At 43.2% G+C, this 16,025-nt stretch overlaps 1 protein-coding gene across 1 annotated transcript in view; it reads left to right on the top strand.

The window, feature by feature from the left end:
* Nucleotides 1-10,341, top strand: part of SERINC5 (serine incorporator 5) — a 102,747-nt gene extending 92,406 nt beyond the window's left edge. Inside the window, exons 10-12 of the mRNA XM_042942211.1 lie at nucleotides 2,299-2,338; nucleotides 2,958-3,102; nucleotides 5,762-10,341. Of these exons, the coding sequence (XP_042798145.1) occupies nucleotides 2,299-2,338; nucleotides 2,958-3,102; nucleotides 5,762-5,909 (333 nt within the window). The 3' untranslated portion in view covers nucleotides 5,910-10,341. The remainder of the gene's footprint in view (nucleotides 1-2,298; nucleotides 2,339-2,957; nucleotides 3,103-5,761) is intronic.
* Nucleotides 10,342-16,025: the final 5,684 nt, after the last annotated feature.

Raw genomic sequence — 16,025 nt, 5'->3', positions numbered from 1 at the left:
TTTGTGCAAAAGTCTTTTGCTGGGGCCCTCTGGAACATCCACTAAGGTCAGGAAAGTTCTAATCGCATGGAGGCAGCCAGGAAAAGACTCAACCCTGAGCCCAGGAATGGAACAGGAGGTTCCAATGATGGCTGAGACTTACAGCACTTGCTATATGCCAGGCACTATTCTAAGCACTACATTTGTGATTTCATTTAATCCTCATAAAAACCCAGTAAGGGTTTGATCTCTGTTTTACAGAGGAGAAAAAGCAGAAGTTATTTAAACTTTTGATTGGCTGGCATGTAAACCGTGCGCTCTGGCTCCAGAGTCTGTGTTCCTGAATGCCGCTGCCCGAGAGCTTGGCTCCTGGCTCCTGGCCCTGCTGCCAGCCCTGCCTGACACGGGCCCCAGACAGTATCCTGATAGCTTTCCCCGGATGGAAGAGCCCTGGTGTCTCTCCAGATACGGGCACTCTTCTCTGCAGCTGGGTCTCTGGGGAGGGTCTTTCCTGCACCTGACCTGGAGATAGTGAACATTATGAAGGGTTGTCAGTCTGCCAGCAGCATTCAGCAGCTCTCTCTGTCACTTGAAAAAGGAGAAATCTGTGCTGAGTCTGAATAGGTTACTGCTTATTACACAGAAAAGAATGGTCTCTAGAAGGCAGGCATTTGTTCTCACCACTGGCTGGGTGACCACCTGCTGCGGTTGTGCCACTGTGGCTTCAATGTCCCGATTGTGTAGAGTGTAAGCTCAAAGAACAGCAAGTCTCTAAGTTAGATTTAAGAGGATGTTTTCCTTCTCATTCTAAGGAAAGTGTCCCAGTGTTTCCTTCTGAACCGAAGAACGTGCAAAACAGAAGTTGGTTTGCTCTCCTTCTATCCCGTTTCACAGGATACACCTTTAAAAGAGAGAGTTGGTAGTTTCTTATGCTAAATGAAGCTTCAGAAGAACTAGGACCCCAGGGCACCATGTCTTGAGCCCACTGAATGATTAGACTGTGTAACTTGATCCAAGATTCTGTCAAGGCCAATCCCTTTATTAGAAGTTTCCCTGATGTAGTAGGGAAACAGGGGCTTGGCCTTGAAGTATATAAAAGAGACAAAGGCTCAAGCACCTATGTCCTTATCCCTGGCTCTCTGTTCTTTCTAGTAAAAACATGGTCAGCCAGGAAGTGCCAAGGACCCAGCATTTCCCACCTTGTCTTGGTACATGTAATGTTTTTTACCCCGTTTACCAGAATCCTTCTGCAGTCGTGTAGTAATTTTTCACAATCCAATTTTTTTTTACTAGTTTCTTGTTTTGAGTAGGTCATGAACATGGTACCACGTTTAAAAGGTGCCAAAGAGTCTTCAAAGGAAAGCATCCCATCCATCCCGGTCCCCGGCTCCCCTGCCTCCATAGAGGCAGACAGTTGAGCAGCCTGATTTCATAGGAAATGGAGGTGGGCCTCCTGCTTCCAGACCTCATAGCCTTAACCATTTCTGATTCTGCCAGCTCCACCGTCTCCTACATTTCACATGCTACCTGTTGCGTTTTGTGAATTGCGGGCCTTGGATTTCCCATCCTGCATTTATATCCCAGCTCTGTGACTAAACTAGTTTTGTAACTTCAGGCCAGTTACTCACCCTGCTTGACCTCAGTTTCCTTACCTGCAAACGGGATAATAATCCTAGCAAGGAGAGCAAATCATCACCAGGAGTGAGCTCCATGAGAGTGAGAATCTGTCTCATTCACCTTGTGATTCAGGTTGAGTTTTCCAGAAGCAGCTGCCAAGGCAGAGTTGATGTGCAGTGTGTCTGTTAGTGATCAACACATGTGGAAGGAAGGAAGAGGAAGGAGGCAGAATTGGGCAGAGTGTGAAGTCAAAGGGCACTGGAGGCCGGACAAAGCCACTGTTGACTGTTTTGGTGCTCCAGAGCCATCAGAGCTGTACCCAAGGGTCAATGGCTGTGCCTTTACACCCCTGCCATGTGCAGTCATTTAATGTAGCAAAAAAGCTTGCTGTAGGGCAGAGTAATGCTCTGTGGCTGAGCATTCTAAGTAGCTGAGCAATCACTAAGTGAACACCTTTGAGGGGGTGTGCGTGGCTCAACCCATGTGTGTTGTGTTTCCTATCACCAGCACAAGAGCACTTGGGAAGAACAGATGCTTAATCAAATCCTTTGGAAGGGAAAGAATGTGCGCAGTTCAGAGCCTGGGATACAGTTCCCACGGGAAGGCTTGGCACATCACACAGATGGCCATTAGTACTTTACTGATGCGGAGGTAGAAAAGTGGGATGCAAGCCACCTGACTCTGTTGGGTTTGTTCTTCCAGGTGGCACGCTGTTGTTTTTGCTTCGGCCCCGATGGAGAGGGTGAGTAGAGAACTTCCCCTTCCTTTCAGCCTTGTGGTGCTGCGGACCTGTGGCACTAGGCTGTAGGTGTAGGTATTTGGGATTCAAGCAAAATTACTTGAATGGTAAGAGGAGATTCTTACTCCAAAGCTGGTTTACTGTTGATATACTTTCCATATTCTTTCTGAATGGTTACTGGGTTTTATTTGTGTTCATATTCTAGCAGGCAGGAATCAGTTTATGTTTTGGTTCACATGTAAGTTAAATTATACAGAGAGACTTAGGGAAGGAGGAAGTACATTTTTCAAAGGAATGAACATTTGGATCGGAGCATCCCAGGGGCTTGAGAACCCCTGGTGTGCTCCCTCACTGTCATCTGAGCTTATCATAAGTTCACGTTTGGAAGGGCTCTCTTCTGCTCTGTTCAAGTGAATGTGATGTTAGATAACTCAGCCTGTGGAGGACAGTTCTAGAGTTGGGGCGGGGATTGTGTTTAGGGTGTGGATGTGGGTAAAGGTGGCTTTCGACATCTTCCCTACTCAACAGCCCCTGGGATTGAAGTTAGTGAGTGTGGCTTTGCTGAAGTGGCAGGCGTGCATGTGTTCACTCTATGAGCTTGCACTCGCTCTGTTGTTCACAGACACTGAAGAGCAGCAGAACGTGAAGGAGGGACCACGGGTCATTTATGATGAGAAGAGAGGCACCGTCTATAGCTATTCCTATTTCCACTTCGTGTTCTTTTTGGCTTCCCTCTATGTGATGATGACGGTCACCAGCTGGTTCAAGTGAGTGTGACCCCTTGTCTTAGACTGTTTAGAAGGGATGATCTTTAGAAAACCAAGTGAAGTCTTATTCTTTAAGTGCTGAGGCCCACTGAGTCACAGACCTGATCTCCTACAGTTGGCTTAACTCTTCTCCAAGTCCTGCTGTGCTCACCTACACAGAAACACTGCTGGGGTCTCAACAGTCTGTGGTTATGCTCTTAATTAACCCTTGGAATTGACGATGCTCCCTGCAGCTTTAAGAAAATGAAAGGTTGGGGCGCCTGGCTGGCTCAGTCAGTGGAGCATGTAACTCTTGATGTCAGGGTTGTAAATGCAAGCCCCATGTTGGGTGTGGGGATTACTTAAAAATAAAACCTTAAAAAAAAAAGAAAGAGAAGGAAATGTTAACCGCATATGGGCGGTCTTGAGGAACACAGTAATAGTAATGGAGGAAGAACTTGGAATTCTATTTCTTGTGTTTTTAAAAATTTTTAAGTGTTTATTTATTTTTGAGAGAAAGAGAGAGACAGAGCATGAGCAGGGGAAGGGCAGAGGGAGAGGGAGACACAGAATCTGAAGCAGGCTCCAGGCTCTGAGCTATCAGCACAGAGCCTGATGCAGGGCTTGAACCCATGAGCCATGGGATCATGACCTGAGCCGAAGTCGATGCTTAACTGACTGAGCCACCTAGGTGCCCCAGAACTTGGAATTCTTAAGCAGTCATCTGCTTTTTTTTTTTTTTTTTTTTTAACATTTATTTATTTTTTGAGAGACAGAGACAGAACATGAGTTGGGGAAGGGACAGAGAGAGAGGGGGAGTCACAGGGGGAGTCCGAAGCAGGTTCCGTGCTCCAAGCTGTCAGCACAGAACCCAATGCGGGGCTCGAAGTCATGAACCATGAGATCATGACCTGAACCAAAGTCGGCCGCCTAACCAATTGAGCCACCCAGGTGCCTCAGTCATCTGCTTTTAAGGAAGAGAAAATACCTGTTTTTTCTACTTTGTATTTTGTGTTTTTAAATTTTACACTTTTATTATGAAAGTTTTAAACATCTTTTTTAAAAAGACTGACATAGAAGCATGGGAAGTGACAGTGTCCTCTCCCTGACCCCCCGCCATGCCCCACGACTACTGCTAACGTGGTGCATACTCTTTCACTCCTTTTCCATGCATTTACAAGCCTGTGTCATCTTGAAATATTTATTTATTTATTTATTTATTTATTTATTTATTTATTTATGTCTTTAAATGTTTGAAAATTTTTAAGTGTTGAGAGGGAGAGAGCCCACGAGCTGGGGAAGGGGCAGAGAGAGAGGGAAAGAGAGAATCTCCAGCAGGCTCCACACTGTCCACGCAGAGCCCGACGTGGGGCTCGATCTCATAAATGTGACATCATGACCTAAGCCGAGATCAAGAGTCAAATGCTTAACTGGCTGAGCCACCCAGGTGCCTCAAGCCTGTGTCATTTTTTTAAATATAAGTATGATTATACATGTTTCCCCTTGAGATTTTTTTTGTTTCATTTTGTTTTTAAAGCTAACAGTACGTGATGGGTCTGACTTTCCCTATCACTACATGGAAGTTCTTTTTAATTCTTTTTTAATCACTTTTCACTGATCCAAAGTTTTTGTTGGATAATAATTTGTTATAACTCAGAATAAACATGGGATAGACATTTAGGCTCATTGTGCTTTCTTTTATCCATTCTTTCAGCAACTGTGTGAGTGGCTCCCATGTGCCATGCTGTTACAAATGGCAGGGCTTATAATTGAATGGAGGACACAGACCATGATCCAAATTAAACACAGTGTGCCAGGTAGTGCTAATAACTATTAGGGAGAAAACTGAGGAAGAGAAATGAGGAGTAACAGGTGAAGTTTGGGGATGGTGGAGATAGCAAAATGCTTCACTGGGGAGATTTTTCCAGAACATCTTGAGGGAGATGAGAGGAGGGAGCTTCTAATATGTCCCTAATGCTTCTAATGCTTTGATAATCCCTAGAAAGTTTTGGTGTGGAAAGCTTAAAGGAGGGAGCTTTAATCAATAAGGCAGAAAGGAACAGATGTTGAGAATGTGGGAAAAATTGGAAGCTCTTACACTCCTGGTAGGATTGTAAAATGGTGCTGCCACTTTGGAACACAGTTTGGCAGTTCTTTGAGATGTTAAACATAGAGTTATGACACAATCTGGCAGTTCTAATCCTAAGTATCTACCCAATAGGGAAAAAAAAAGTACGTCCACACAAAAACTTTGACATACATGTTTATAGCAGCCTCATTTATAATAGGGAAAAGGAGAAACCACCCAAATGCCTATTGGCCGATGAATGGATGAACAAAATGTGCCATATGCGTGCAATGGAATGTTACTCAGCCATAAAAAGGAATACATGGTTAAACCTTGAAAAACAGTGTGCTTGGTGAAAACCAAGAGGCCACATGATTCCATCTCTGTGAAATGTCCCGAGTAGGCAGATACATAGAGATAGAAAGTAGGTGGAAAAATGGTGTAAGTTGTATCTGAATTGAGCTGTTAGGAAAACAAAACAAAAAAACAGAAAGGCTGGAGGGGATGGCATCGGGGAGACACCTGCTGGAAGATACTCCCCCCCCCCCCCCCCCCCCCCCCCACCTCGTTCTGTTCCTGCTCTGACCACAGCTGGGTCTCTTGTTTCCACAGCTATGAAAGTGCCAACATCGAAACCTTCTTCAGCGGAAGCTGGTCCATCTTCTGGGTCAAGATGGCCTCCTGCTGGATGTGTGTCCTGTTATACCTGGGGACCCTGGTTGCTCCCCTCTGTTGCCCCTCTCGGCAGTTCTCCGTGTGAGGGGCATCTGACCAGGCCCGCAGGCTGGAAGTGACATCCTTTGAACAAGGGTCTGAGTAGTGACTGGTGCTTTGTGAAAAGCTAACATCTTCAGGCTGGTTGAAGTGGGTCTGAAAAGGCCTTCAGAAAAAAAAAAATCACCTGATTAGCTTTTTAATTCTGAAAATCAAAAAGAAATTACCAGTTTATCCCAAAAGAACTGAAATTTTCAGCCAGGCTGATCCCGAGTGATCATGTATTTTGTGTGTGTCATAACCCTAAAAACTGGAATAGGCTAGTATTTTGCTTCCGTATGTTTTTACCAAAATAGGGTTTGGGGCACGACATCTTATCACAGGGATACAGCTTCCTTTGTGTGGCCTGTCATTCTTATCCTTGGAATAGAAAAACATGCCAAAATCTTGAGCCCTCAGCCCCTGATAGAATGCAGACCCCTCTCACACACCTCAGCTCGGAGTCTCATCCCCAGCGGGCTCTGCAGACAGAACTCAGCCTGCAGGCCCCTTGCTCACAGCTACTTGGTATTTATAGGGTCCAAGAGGAAGCACCTGCTTGCAACTCCACCCTTGTGCTGTTTCCTCCTGGCCCCCCAGCGTTTCCCTTTGAAACTGTGATGCTGGGAATCACAGCTTCACTCTGTACCCTTGCCCTTCCCAGAGGTCCCCTCTTCTTTCTGGGCTGAGTATCTTTGCTTAATAATGTGAAAAAGCACAATTTTGCCATCACTACCGTGTGGTCCCCACTGTATTCTTACTACCTGATCTGAGTTACTGCAATAATTATGACTCCCATTTGTGGTGTTTTTCACATGATTATAGAACAGTATTCGGGTTGTTTTCTTCGCTTGAACAATGGAGGGCTATAGTTCTTATAGTTCTCACATGTTTGTACTTATTAATAGTAATAATATTCTAGGACCTTACCTGAAAAGTTGCTTCTTGACTGAAGCCTGCTGCACCCCTCTTTCATTTATGAAAGTCAACCAGTTTCTCTTCCACCTTGAGGCCTTTGAAATTCTAACAGCAAAAGGGCTTTTGTTTCCAGGATCTGTGATGTGACCATGGCATTAATATCCACTGTGGTTTTTTAGAGTAGATTTGCTGAGGTAAGGATCCCAGGCAGCCCCTCAAACTGGGCTGACCAGATAAAAGCCTATTATACAAGTTGTAGAAATGGCCAAATATACCTAGAAGAAATGGTGAGGGGTGGGCCGTGGGGAGGGGTATTTAATTAAGCCATAAACAGCGTCCGTGGAGAGTTCCAAAAATACATACTTGGAACACTCCTAGGAGGTGTGACTTTACGCAGCTGCCCAAGAAGATTTCCATGTTCAGTGTTGCTCTCCTCAGTCACGGAAGAGTTTTCTCAGTGGAAAGGCCGTTAGAGACCCCAGTGGAGACACGGTGGGGGTGCTTCTGTTAGTGTCTCACACAGGGTGGAAAGAGTCCTCTCGAGCTCCCTGGCCATAGAGGGTCTGAAAATGGAGAGACTCGGCCTGTATTTTGTGTGCCCTACTGTACGAGTTGGGCAGAATTGGGTCCCAGTGTGCCAAAGTGCTGGTGTGGGGAATTAGTCAAATTCTTCATTTCTACTCCTTTGCCCTCCTCCCAGGAAAATCAGAGGGGAAACAAATTCAGTGGATGAATTCCTGTAGACTCTTGCCTTGTTTATAATGTTTAAGGTTCCATTTATAAAGGCACTTGTGTGTGTGTGAGGGCCTTGTTTTGTAAACTTTATCCATTTGATTTTTTTAGGCCAGAGTCTTCTTGGAGCTTGGCAGTTGACAGGTCCTCTGGAGTCACAAAATGGATAGCCGCTGTGTGCAGCCCCTATTAAGCCGATGGGACTGGGAGCTCTGTGGGTCGGGGACAGATTGAGGGAGCGGGCTGTGGGTATGTGTGACAGCCCCCCGGGAGAAGCCGCCACAGTGCGGTAGTGCCACGGGGCTCTGGGTAAGCTGAGGTTGGCTTTGGGAACTCAAGAGCTGGGATGCCAGTTTCAATGTGGGTTTCTTCCTGGTAGGGTCTAGCTGGCTTGAGCAGCCAGCTGTGTGACTTTAGAACTGGTCCTCGGCAGCTCACAGTCCCTCTGACAAGGCTGCTGTTACTTGGCTGTCCTTCGTTGGCCGACTTCCCGTACAGAAGGAAGCTCAGGGAAACACAAAGGAAAAGGACATCCACTGCCAGTGGCCGAGCCCTCAGAGCTTCCTTCTTTAGCTGGCCCAGCCAATCCCATGGTTGCCAGCTGCTTAAAACTTGGTTTGTGGCCCAAAGTTCTTGAAGTTTAGTCTGACGCGAGAGGAACGGTTGCAGCCACTGATTTTTATGCTCAGCTGGGTATTTAAGCAAGTTTATCTGAATGGTGCGCGCGATGTGGATATACTCTAAGGATTGAGGGCATACAAATAAGTTGACTTTAATGATTATTAATTGTAATAAACAATACTCAGGTGATGAGTCAACGTTTGTGGGTTTAAAGAACCTACATTTTTATGCTACCGTGATTTAAGAAACTGGAAAAATTGTGCCAATTGCTTTGAGTTGCTGTCATGGTGTTCATTTGAGAAATTTGCTGATCTTTTATGAATATAATTTTGCTTCCTACAACTTTTTGTATGTGATTTAAAAAAGTACATTCCCTGTAGCTGCTGGTCAGACTCCTTTAGTGATAAAAGTGGAAGAAGTTTTTTTTTAAAAAACTATGTGTATGATTCCCCTGTGCTATTCCTTTGATGTGGAGACTTTTTCCCTTCTCATTTTCATGAGTAAAAACACTAAATGGGGGAAGGGATTCTTCTGGGAATGTTGCTGTGTACCTAGATGTGTCACCTCACTGAAGGCCAGAGATGTTTCTGTCCAAGGCTTTTGGCAACCCGACTTCATCCAGACTGGGTTGAGTTTTTTAATACTGGTTAGTTGGTTTTGCTTTTGTCCTCTTGGTTTCTTGGAAATGGCTTGAAAGAATTGTTCATCAGAGATACTTGGGGCTCTTTTGTGAATAGATGGACTGTGTGCATGTGAGCTGTTGGAGGGTGGGGTTACTGGAGATTTGGGGAACCGCCTCCCATTGCACCCCCACACCTCATTGTTTATTTCCAGTTCCTCAGAGGATCCTTTGTTCTGGATGACCTTCATGCAGTGCTAATCCCACTTCCACCCCCATATTGTCCCCCTCTGTCTATTTAAGATTATGTACTTATTTAATTTTAGCCAGAAGTTTACCACCATTGGTGCTGGTGCTTCATGTTACCCTGCAAAGGGAATTCGAGAGCCTGTGTTTAAGCTGCCTTGGCTTTTTCCTCCTCTGACTGCCTTTCTAAATAGCATTTCGTTTTGGCATACATTTGTATTCTACTCCTCTTGGAAGTGAAAGTGATTTGGGCTAAGGCCCTACATGTTCAGAGAGAACGCTGGGTCCTCCTTAAGGACAGTGCAGTAGCCAGTCTGCTCATAGAATTCTGCTCATATCCAGTTCTATCAGGATATTCTCCTGTTAGAACGAGCTCCCTCTGCTTTGTTCTTAAGGCAGCCACCATGTGTCCCACCATCTTTAAGATGCTTGTAAAGCCTCAGACACTTTAATCTAGTGTTGCATTTCAGGCAGAGGTATGTTGGACCTGTTGGACCTACCTTACAGGACTAGAGAGCTGTTCACACAGATCTTTCAGACTAATGCTGGTCATTCTAAAGATCTTTCTCTTTTTAAAATTTTCTTCACCAATAGATCATTTGCAGAGGCGTTCGTTTTGAAAGGAAGAAATATTTGGCTTTTACCAAAGAGGGTTTTTTGTTTTTGTTTGTTTTTAGGCAAAATTCCTTCAGAAAAAATTAATTGGGTAAGGATACATTAAAAATGCCTATGTCCAAATCTACTTCTGTAGGGGTTTGATCATATTTATGTGAGTAAAATGATGAAGCATTCTTTAAGGTAATCCTCTGGGTGAAGGATCCTGGGAAGTTCTCTCAGGTAAAGAAAGCTTGCAACAGATGTGTAATATATGTCTTGAGAGTTATTTATGAGAAATTTAAGAGGATTATTTTGCTTTCCTATATTAAAGATTTAAGTTCTTTTTTTACTTTGCAAAAAAAATTCTACGAAAGTTTTATAATCATAACTTTGTTCATTTTTTAAACTTTTGTGAAATAATTAGCTGTAGCCAAATTATTGGTTATGTTTTGCTATATTAGAATTTGAAATGTATAATGTGTGGTAAATTTACTGTTTGAAATTTATAATAGTCTTGGATATGGTTATAGTTTTGGTAACTTTTTAAGAAGTTATTTTCTACCCTCTAGACACAAAGGCAACTGTGGGTTTGTATTTGTTTTTTGAATGCTAATTTTTCTATGAAGCATCTGAAGTTGACCAGTCTTTTCCTAGGTAGAAAACTCAAAACTTGTTAACTCTGTACTTTAATAAAATTTAAAATGGAGAACTATGTTGTTGTTTTGTGTGTGTGTGTGTGTGTGTGTGTGTGTGTGTGTGTTTGTAACTGAAGTCTTCTAGGTGGTGTTTTCCAAAGTGTTGAAGTGTTAATCAGCTTTCTCTCAAGCTTCGTAGAGTCTGTTCCAATTCTTGAGAACGAAAATAAACACAAAAACCCAAGTTTTTTGTTTCCTTCACCCCTGAAAACTTCTGTGGTCTTGCTTTCTTTTTCCCATTCTTGGGCTGGTGCTATACTTCCTTAAATATGAGAATTAGAGTAAGTCTTCTGATCTAGGATAGTGTTTCACTTATGTAAGTTTTTAAATTTTTTCCTTTTTTTTTAAGTGTTTATTTTTGAGAGAGAGTATGGGTGGGGGGAGGGGCAGAGAGAGAAAGAGACGGAGGATCTGAAGCAGGCTCTGCGCTGACAGCAGAGAGCCCAATGTGGGGCTCGAACCCACCAAGTGTGGGATCGTGACCTGAGCCAAAGTTGGTTCTTCTAGTCTTTTTTTTTAATTTTTTTTTTTTAATCTTTATTTATTTTTGAGAGACAGAGTGTGAGCAGGGGAGGAGTGGAGAGAGAAGGAGACACAATCCAAAGCAGGCTCCAGGCCCTGAGCTGTCAGTACAGAGCCTGACACGGGGCTCAAACTCATGAACCTTGAGATCATGACCTGAGCCGAAGTCGGACTCTCAACCGACTGAGCCACCCAGACGCCCCTCTAGTCCTTTTTTAAATGTGAGGTTAGTTTCCTGAGTTTTTAAATTGTGCATATCACATAATATAAAATTGACCATCTTAACCATTCCAAAGTGTACAGTCAGTAGTGTTGAGGACATCTATACTGTTGTGCAGCAAATCTCCAGAACTCTTCTCATCCTGCAAAGTGAAGCTCTACACCCATGAAACAGCAATTTCCCACCAGCCGCTGGACAGCACTATTCTACTGTCTCTGTGACTTTGTCATTAGCTTCATTTCCTCCCCACATCTGCTTCTTCCCACATAGAAGCGGATACTGTTCAGGTCTTCTGGCCCATTTGCACTTCGGGGTTCACTACTTCGTGTTGCAAATGTTGGCCGTGTGTTTTTGGTTGCGCTAATTCCTCTTTTTATGTGGGAATTCAGGAATATCCAAAATCTCTGCTTCTTCCTTTCACTCGAATTGAACCCTTTGCAACAAGGCTTTACACACACCTTTTCCCTGAAACTGCTTTTTCGGGTCATTGGTAACCTCTGTGTGGCTGACTCCAATGTCCTTATCTTACGTGGCCTATCAGATGCACTTGACGGTACTAACTAAATTACCTTATTGAGATTCTCATCTCCATGGTTTGAAACGGATTGTCTATTATAGTTATCTTGTTCCTGTTGACATCGTACTTAAGATCAGAAGAGACAGATAACTTTTCTTAGCTCCCAGTCTCCAACTCACAGAATCACAGCCAAGGAACCACCTTCTGGATCATCCTCTCTTTTCCATAAGGCCTGATTTCTAGCCAACTAGTTTGCTCATCCTGAGTCCTGCCCATAATGATTTGGGAGTCGGTGGCTTCAGGTTGAATGGTTCTTGTCTTGTAGCTTAAGCTGGTGGTGCTTTTGTTCGGTTCTCTTAAAAACATTGTGTTCTCTGTGAATCTTAATGGGATTCACTAGGTCAGATAGAAACCATCTCTGCCAATCTTTTCCAGATACACGTCCGCTACTTCGGACTGCAGGTCAGAGTGCTGTGTGACAATACCCTTAATCTTGCAGGCGCCCTTTTGTCTAGCCTTGAGGATCTGGAAATCACTCCCTTAAGTCTTTCTGAGGTCTTAGCAGAGAGGGCTTTTGTCTTGACCCTGAGGCCGCATTTTGCTTGTGGCATCTTAGAAATGATAAGTAACTAATAAATCAATGCTGTTGAAAGTATTTCATTGAGGGGCCCCCGGGTGGCTCAGTCGGTTAAGCGGCCGACTTAGGCTCAGGTCACGATCTCGTGGTCCGTGAGTTCAAGCCCCGCGTCGGGCTCTGTGCTGACAGCTCAGAGCCTGGAGCCTGTTTCAGATTCTGTGTCTCCCTCTTTCTGACCCTCCCCTGTTCATGCTCTGTCTCTCCCTGTCTCAAAAATAAATAAAACGTTAAAAAAATTAAAAAAAAAAAAAAAAAAGAAAGTATTTCATTGAATGTGTTCGGGTGTGTTAGTAAATGAAAAATAATTTAGGAAACTGTATTGCAGGGCAATCCACATCGTGTGTGTGTGTGTGTGTGTGTGTGTGTGTGTGTGAACTGTTAAAGATACTCTGATGCTTGTTACAACTGTAAGGAAGATTTTATTTGGGACTATTGCAGTTGGAGTTTTGCAATAGGGCGGAGATCAAGCAGTTAAAAACAAGACGGCAGGGACACCTGGGTAGTTCATTTGGTTGAGGTTGAACATTAGACTTTGGCACTGGTCATGATCTGACAGTTGTGGGTTCAAGCCCCACATTCAGCTTTGTGCTGACAACACAAATACTGGTTTGTGTTTACTGGTTGTAATAACCAGTCCATTTTTTGGCCGGTATAACCTCATTCCTACTCCCTTCTGTCTTTGTCTTCCATTTCGTGCTGCTCATAGAGCTCCTTTCTATCTGCTAGATTGGATGCTGCCCAATTTTAATCCAATTTTACTCAAACTCTTAAATTTTTAAATATGTCTCAGTTTACCTTTTAATATGCTCAACTCTGAACGCAACAAGGATCAGTGGGGATGTGTAGCCAAGAGCAGAGGGAGAGGATAAGTGGATGGAGATTATGAGAGGAGACATCAAGTGTAGGGGGATTCTTGTTCAACTGACAAAACCAAGACTCTTACTAAAGCCAGGCCAAGGATTTATACATCGAAGGTGAGGAATGAAGAACATGAACGGATATCAAGGGTGGGGGATTCTTGCTAAGATGGGGCTGTGCAGGCCCAGCAACGAGAGGATGGACACAGAAGGCCCAGACCTAGTCAAGAAGAGGGCCCAGAGGAGCCTGACTACAGTTTGGTCGAGAAGAGAGGGTCTTTATCAGAACACATGCACAAGCATGCACATCCAGAAAATGCACCCACATGTTCATCTCTTGTCTTCATGGCAGCACCCCTCTGGAAATTTGGGCTTAGGACTGAAATTAGAGCTTTAGAGTGGCTGCTGTCTTGAACCAAAGAGGTGGGAAACTAAACGATGTTGTTAGTGACTTAGGGAAGAAGCCAAATTACAGGAAAGCTACAGGATTGAAGCAGACATGCAGAGAAATAGTTGTGAAAGAGAAAGGGGAGGCGGAGGGAGCGAGGACGGGCTTCTGCATGTCCTATGGCATCCAGTCCCCCCAGCTCTAATCCATTCTGGAATTCCATTTTATTTATTTTTTTCATTTTTTAAAAATGTTTATTTATTTTTGAGAGAGACAGAGACAGGATGTGAGTGGGTTAGGGGCAGAGAGAGAGGAAGACTTAGAATCTGAAGCAGGCTCCAGGCTCTGAGCTGTCAGCACAGAGCCTGACGTGGTCGAACTCACGAACCATGAGATCATGGCCTGAGCTGAAGTCGGACACTCAACCGACTGAGCCACCCAGGTGCCCCTCTGGAGTTCCGTTTTAAAACCATAATGGTAAATTCAGGTTTATGGAGTCCTTGATGTTGTGCCTGGCATAATTCTCACAAAGATCCTATGGGCCTTAGTGTTTTAACCCTCATTTTACACATGAGGAAAAAGGGCAAATTTTCTTAAGATTCTTACGAAATGCATTTGTTTTTACAGAGGTGGCCAAATCTCCCCTCTCCCCACCCCTTTTCCCTTCTTTACTCTCTATGCCTCCTACCCCCGTCACCCCTTTAGATCAGTTTTTCCATTTTACGTGTATAGCTTTCTCTTGGTTTTCTATTTGTATCACAATTATATTGGTGAGAAATTGCATTTGTGTGACCTACTGGACCTCAGGGTCTTAAACACCTGAGATTTTGGTTTAGCATCTCAGGGATGTCAGGCAAAAGGTTACTGTGAATTTCTGACTTTTCCTTTGTGGCCCTCAGGGGCTACTTTGCAAATCCATCTTCTGTACATTCCAGGCAAAAGACCAAGGTAGGGTTCAGGGCTCCCTGGTGAGGAGAACATTGCACATTTGAGGGCAGGAAATCTAAGGGTCTGGAATATTCCGTTATTGTCAGTAAATAAGAATACTTTCAAAGACTCTGATGACAAGCTAAGTTATGTCTAGTTATGAATTTTACCTAGAAATAAGTTTTGTAATCATTATAATATGTAGTGTGTTTTTCTGCTTTTTAGGGTGAGAAGGTGAGTAAAGAGACTGATTTTAGAATTATTTCAATAATTCATAAGAAGATATAGGTAATTAAGTTTGAAGTCAATGTTTAAATGTTTAAGTTTTAATGTATTAAATTTATATGGTTAAACTTTTTACATTTAGTGTGTGTGTTTTTTAGGGTTATTTATTTTTGAAAGAGAGAGGGAGAACAAGCAGGGGAGAGGCAGGCGGGGGGTGGGGGCGGGGGGTGGGGTGGACAGAGTATTCGAAACAGGCTCTGTGCTGACAGCAGAAATCCCAATGAGGAGCTCGAACTCACAAACTGCAAGATCATGACCGGAGCCGAAGTTGAGTGCTTAACTAACTGAGCCTCCCAGGTGCCCCAATTTAGTGTGTTTTAAATATTTAGAAAGATTTAGTCTATAGGAATGTGAATGTACTTTTTTTTTGAATTTGAAGAAATTTGACAAGATCAAATTTATTAGATTGTAATTTGAACTTTGTAAAAATTTTAAAAAGCTGATAAATATTGGGGTGTACTTTATCAAATTTATAAGCCTAATTACCTAATTAGGCTTATAAATTTATTAGTCAAAAACAAATGAAATTGGACAATTAAGTATTAACACAAAATTCATCAATTTGAAAATAAAATTACCTGAGTTTAAACGCTTAGAAATTAAGTTTTAAAATACATTACTTAAATATATAAAATGTAAGTTGAAACTCCACTTATTTATTGCAGTGCATGAAAGCTCTCTTCAGACATAAAAACTCCTATTGACAGTGGGTGTATCAGTCAGCATAGGCTTAGTTATGCTGTGGTAAGGAGCAACTCCAGAAGTCTCAGTGATTCACAGTGACCAAAATTCTGTTCTTACTCATGTTACTTGTCAACTGCGGGCCATCTGCTTAGTTCTCTTCACTCTGGGAGCCAGGTTGATATAACAGCTTCTATTTGGGAATAGCTTCATTCTCTAATGAAGGGTGACAGAATGTGTCACACCAAAATAGGCCACTTTGGCATAAGGATTATTGCGAGCTGAAGGTAAGTGAGAAGAAACAGAAGAAAAGCTCTGCTCTCTCCCTATTTACCTAAAAGCAGGGCATAAAATACAAAGTTATCCCCCAACCTCTCTGTACCAGGAAGGAGAAATGTTAATCCCAGAAGTCAACAATGGAGGAGACACTGACTTAATTTTTAAACCTTACTCTGGTTTGCTGTTCTCTTTCTGGTTACCTGTCCGTAAATGACCTCCCCTCCACTTTTCTCTCTTTTGTCTTAGCTGAAGATGTTATTTAAGCCTGAGTGGTAAGCCATTTCTGAGAGTTACTTATTTTATCCTGGGTATCTCTCATGTTTACATGGGGTATAGAATGATGGGTAGCAGACATGCCACTTGGGCATATTGATTATTTTGA

This window comes from Panthera leo, chromosome A1 (assembly GCF_018350215.1).
Source record: "Panthera leo isolate Ple1 chromosome A1, P.leo_Ple1_pat1.1, whole genome shotgun sequence".
Lineage (NCBI taxonomy): Eukaryota > Metazoa > Chordata > Mammalia > Carnivora > Felidae > Panthera > Panthera leo.
The sequence above is the reverse complement of the archived record's forward strand: the minus strand, read 5'-3'. Positions and strand labels throughout refer to the sequence as shown.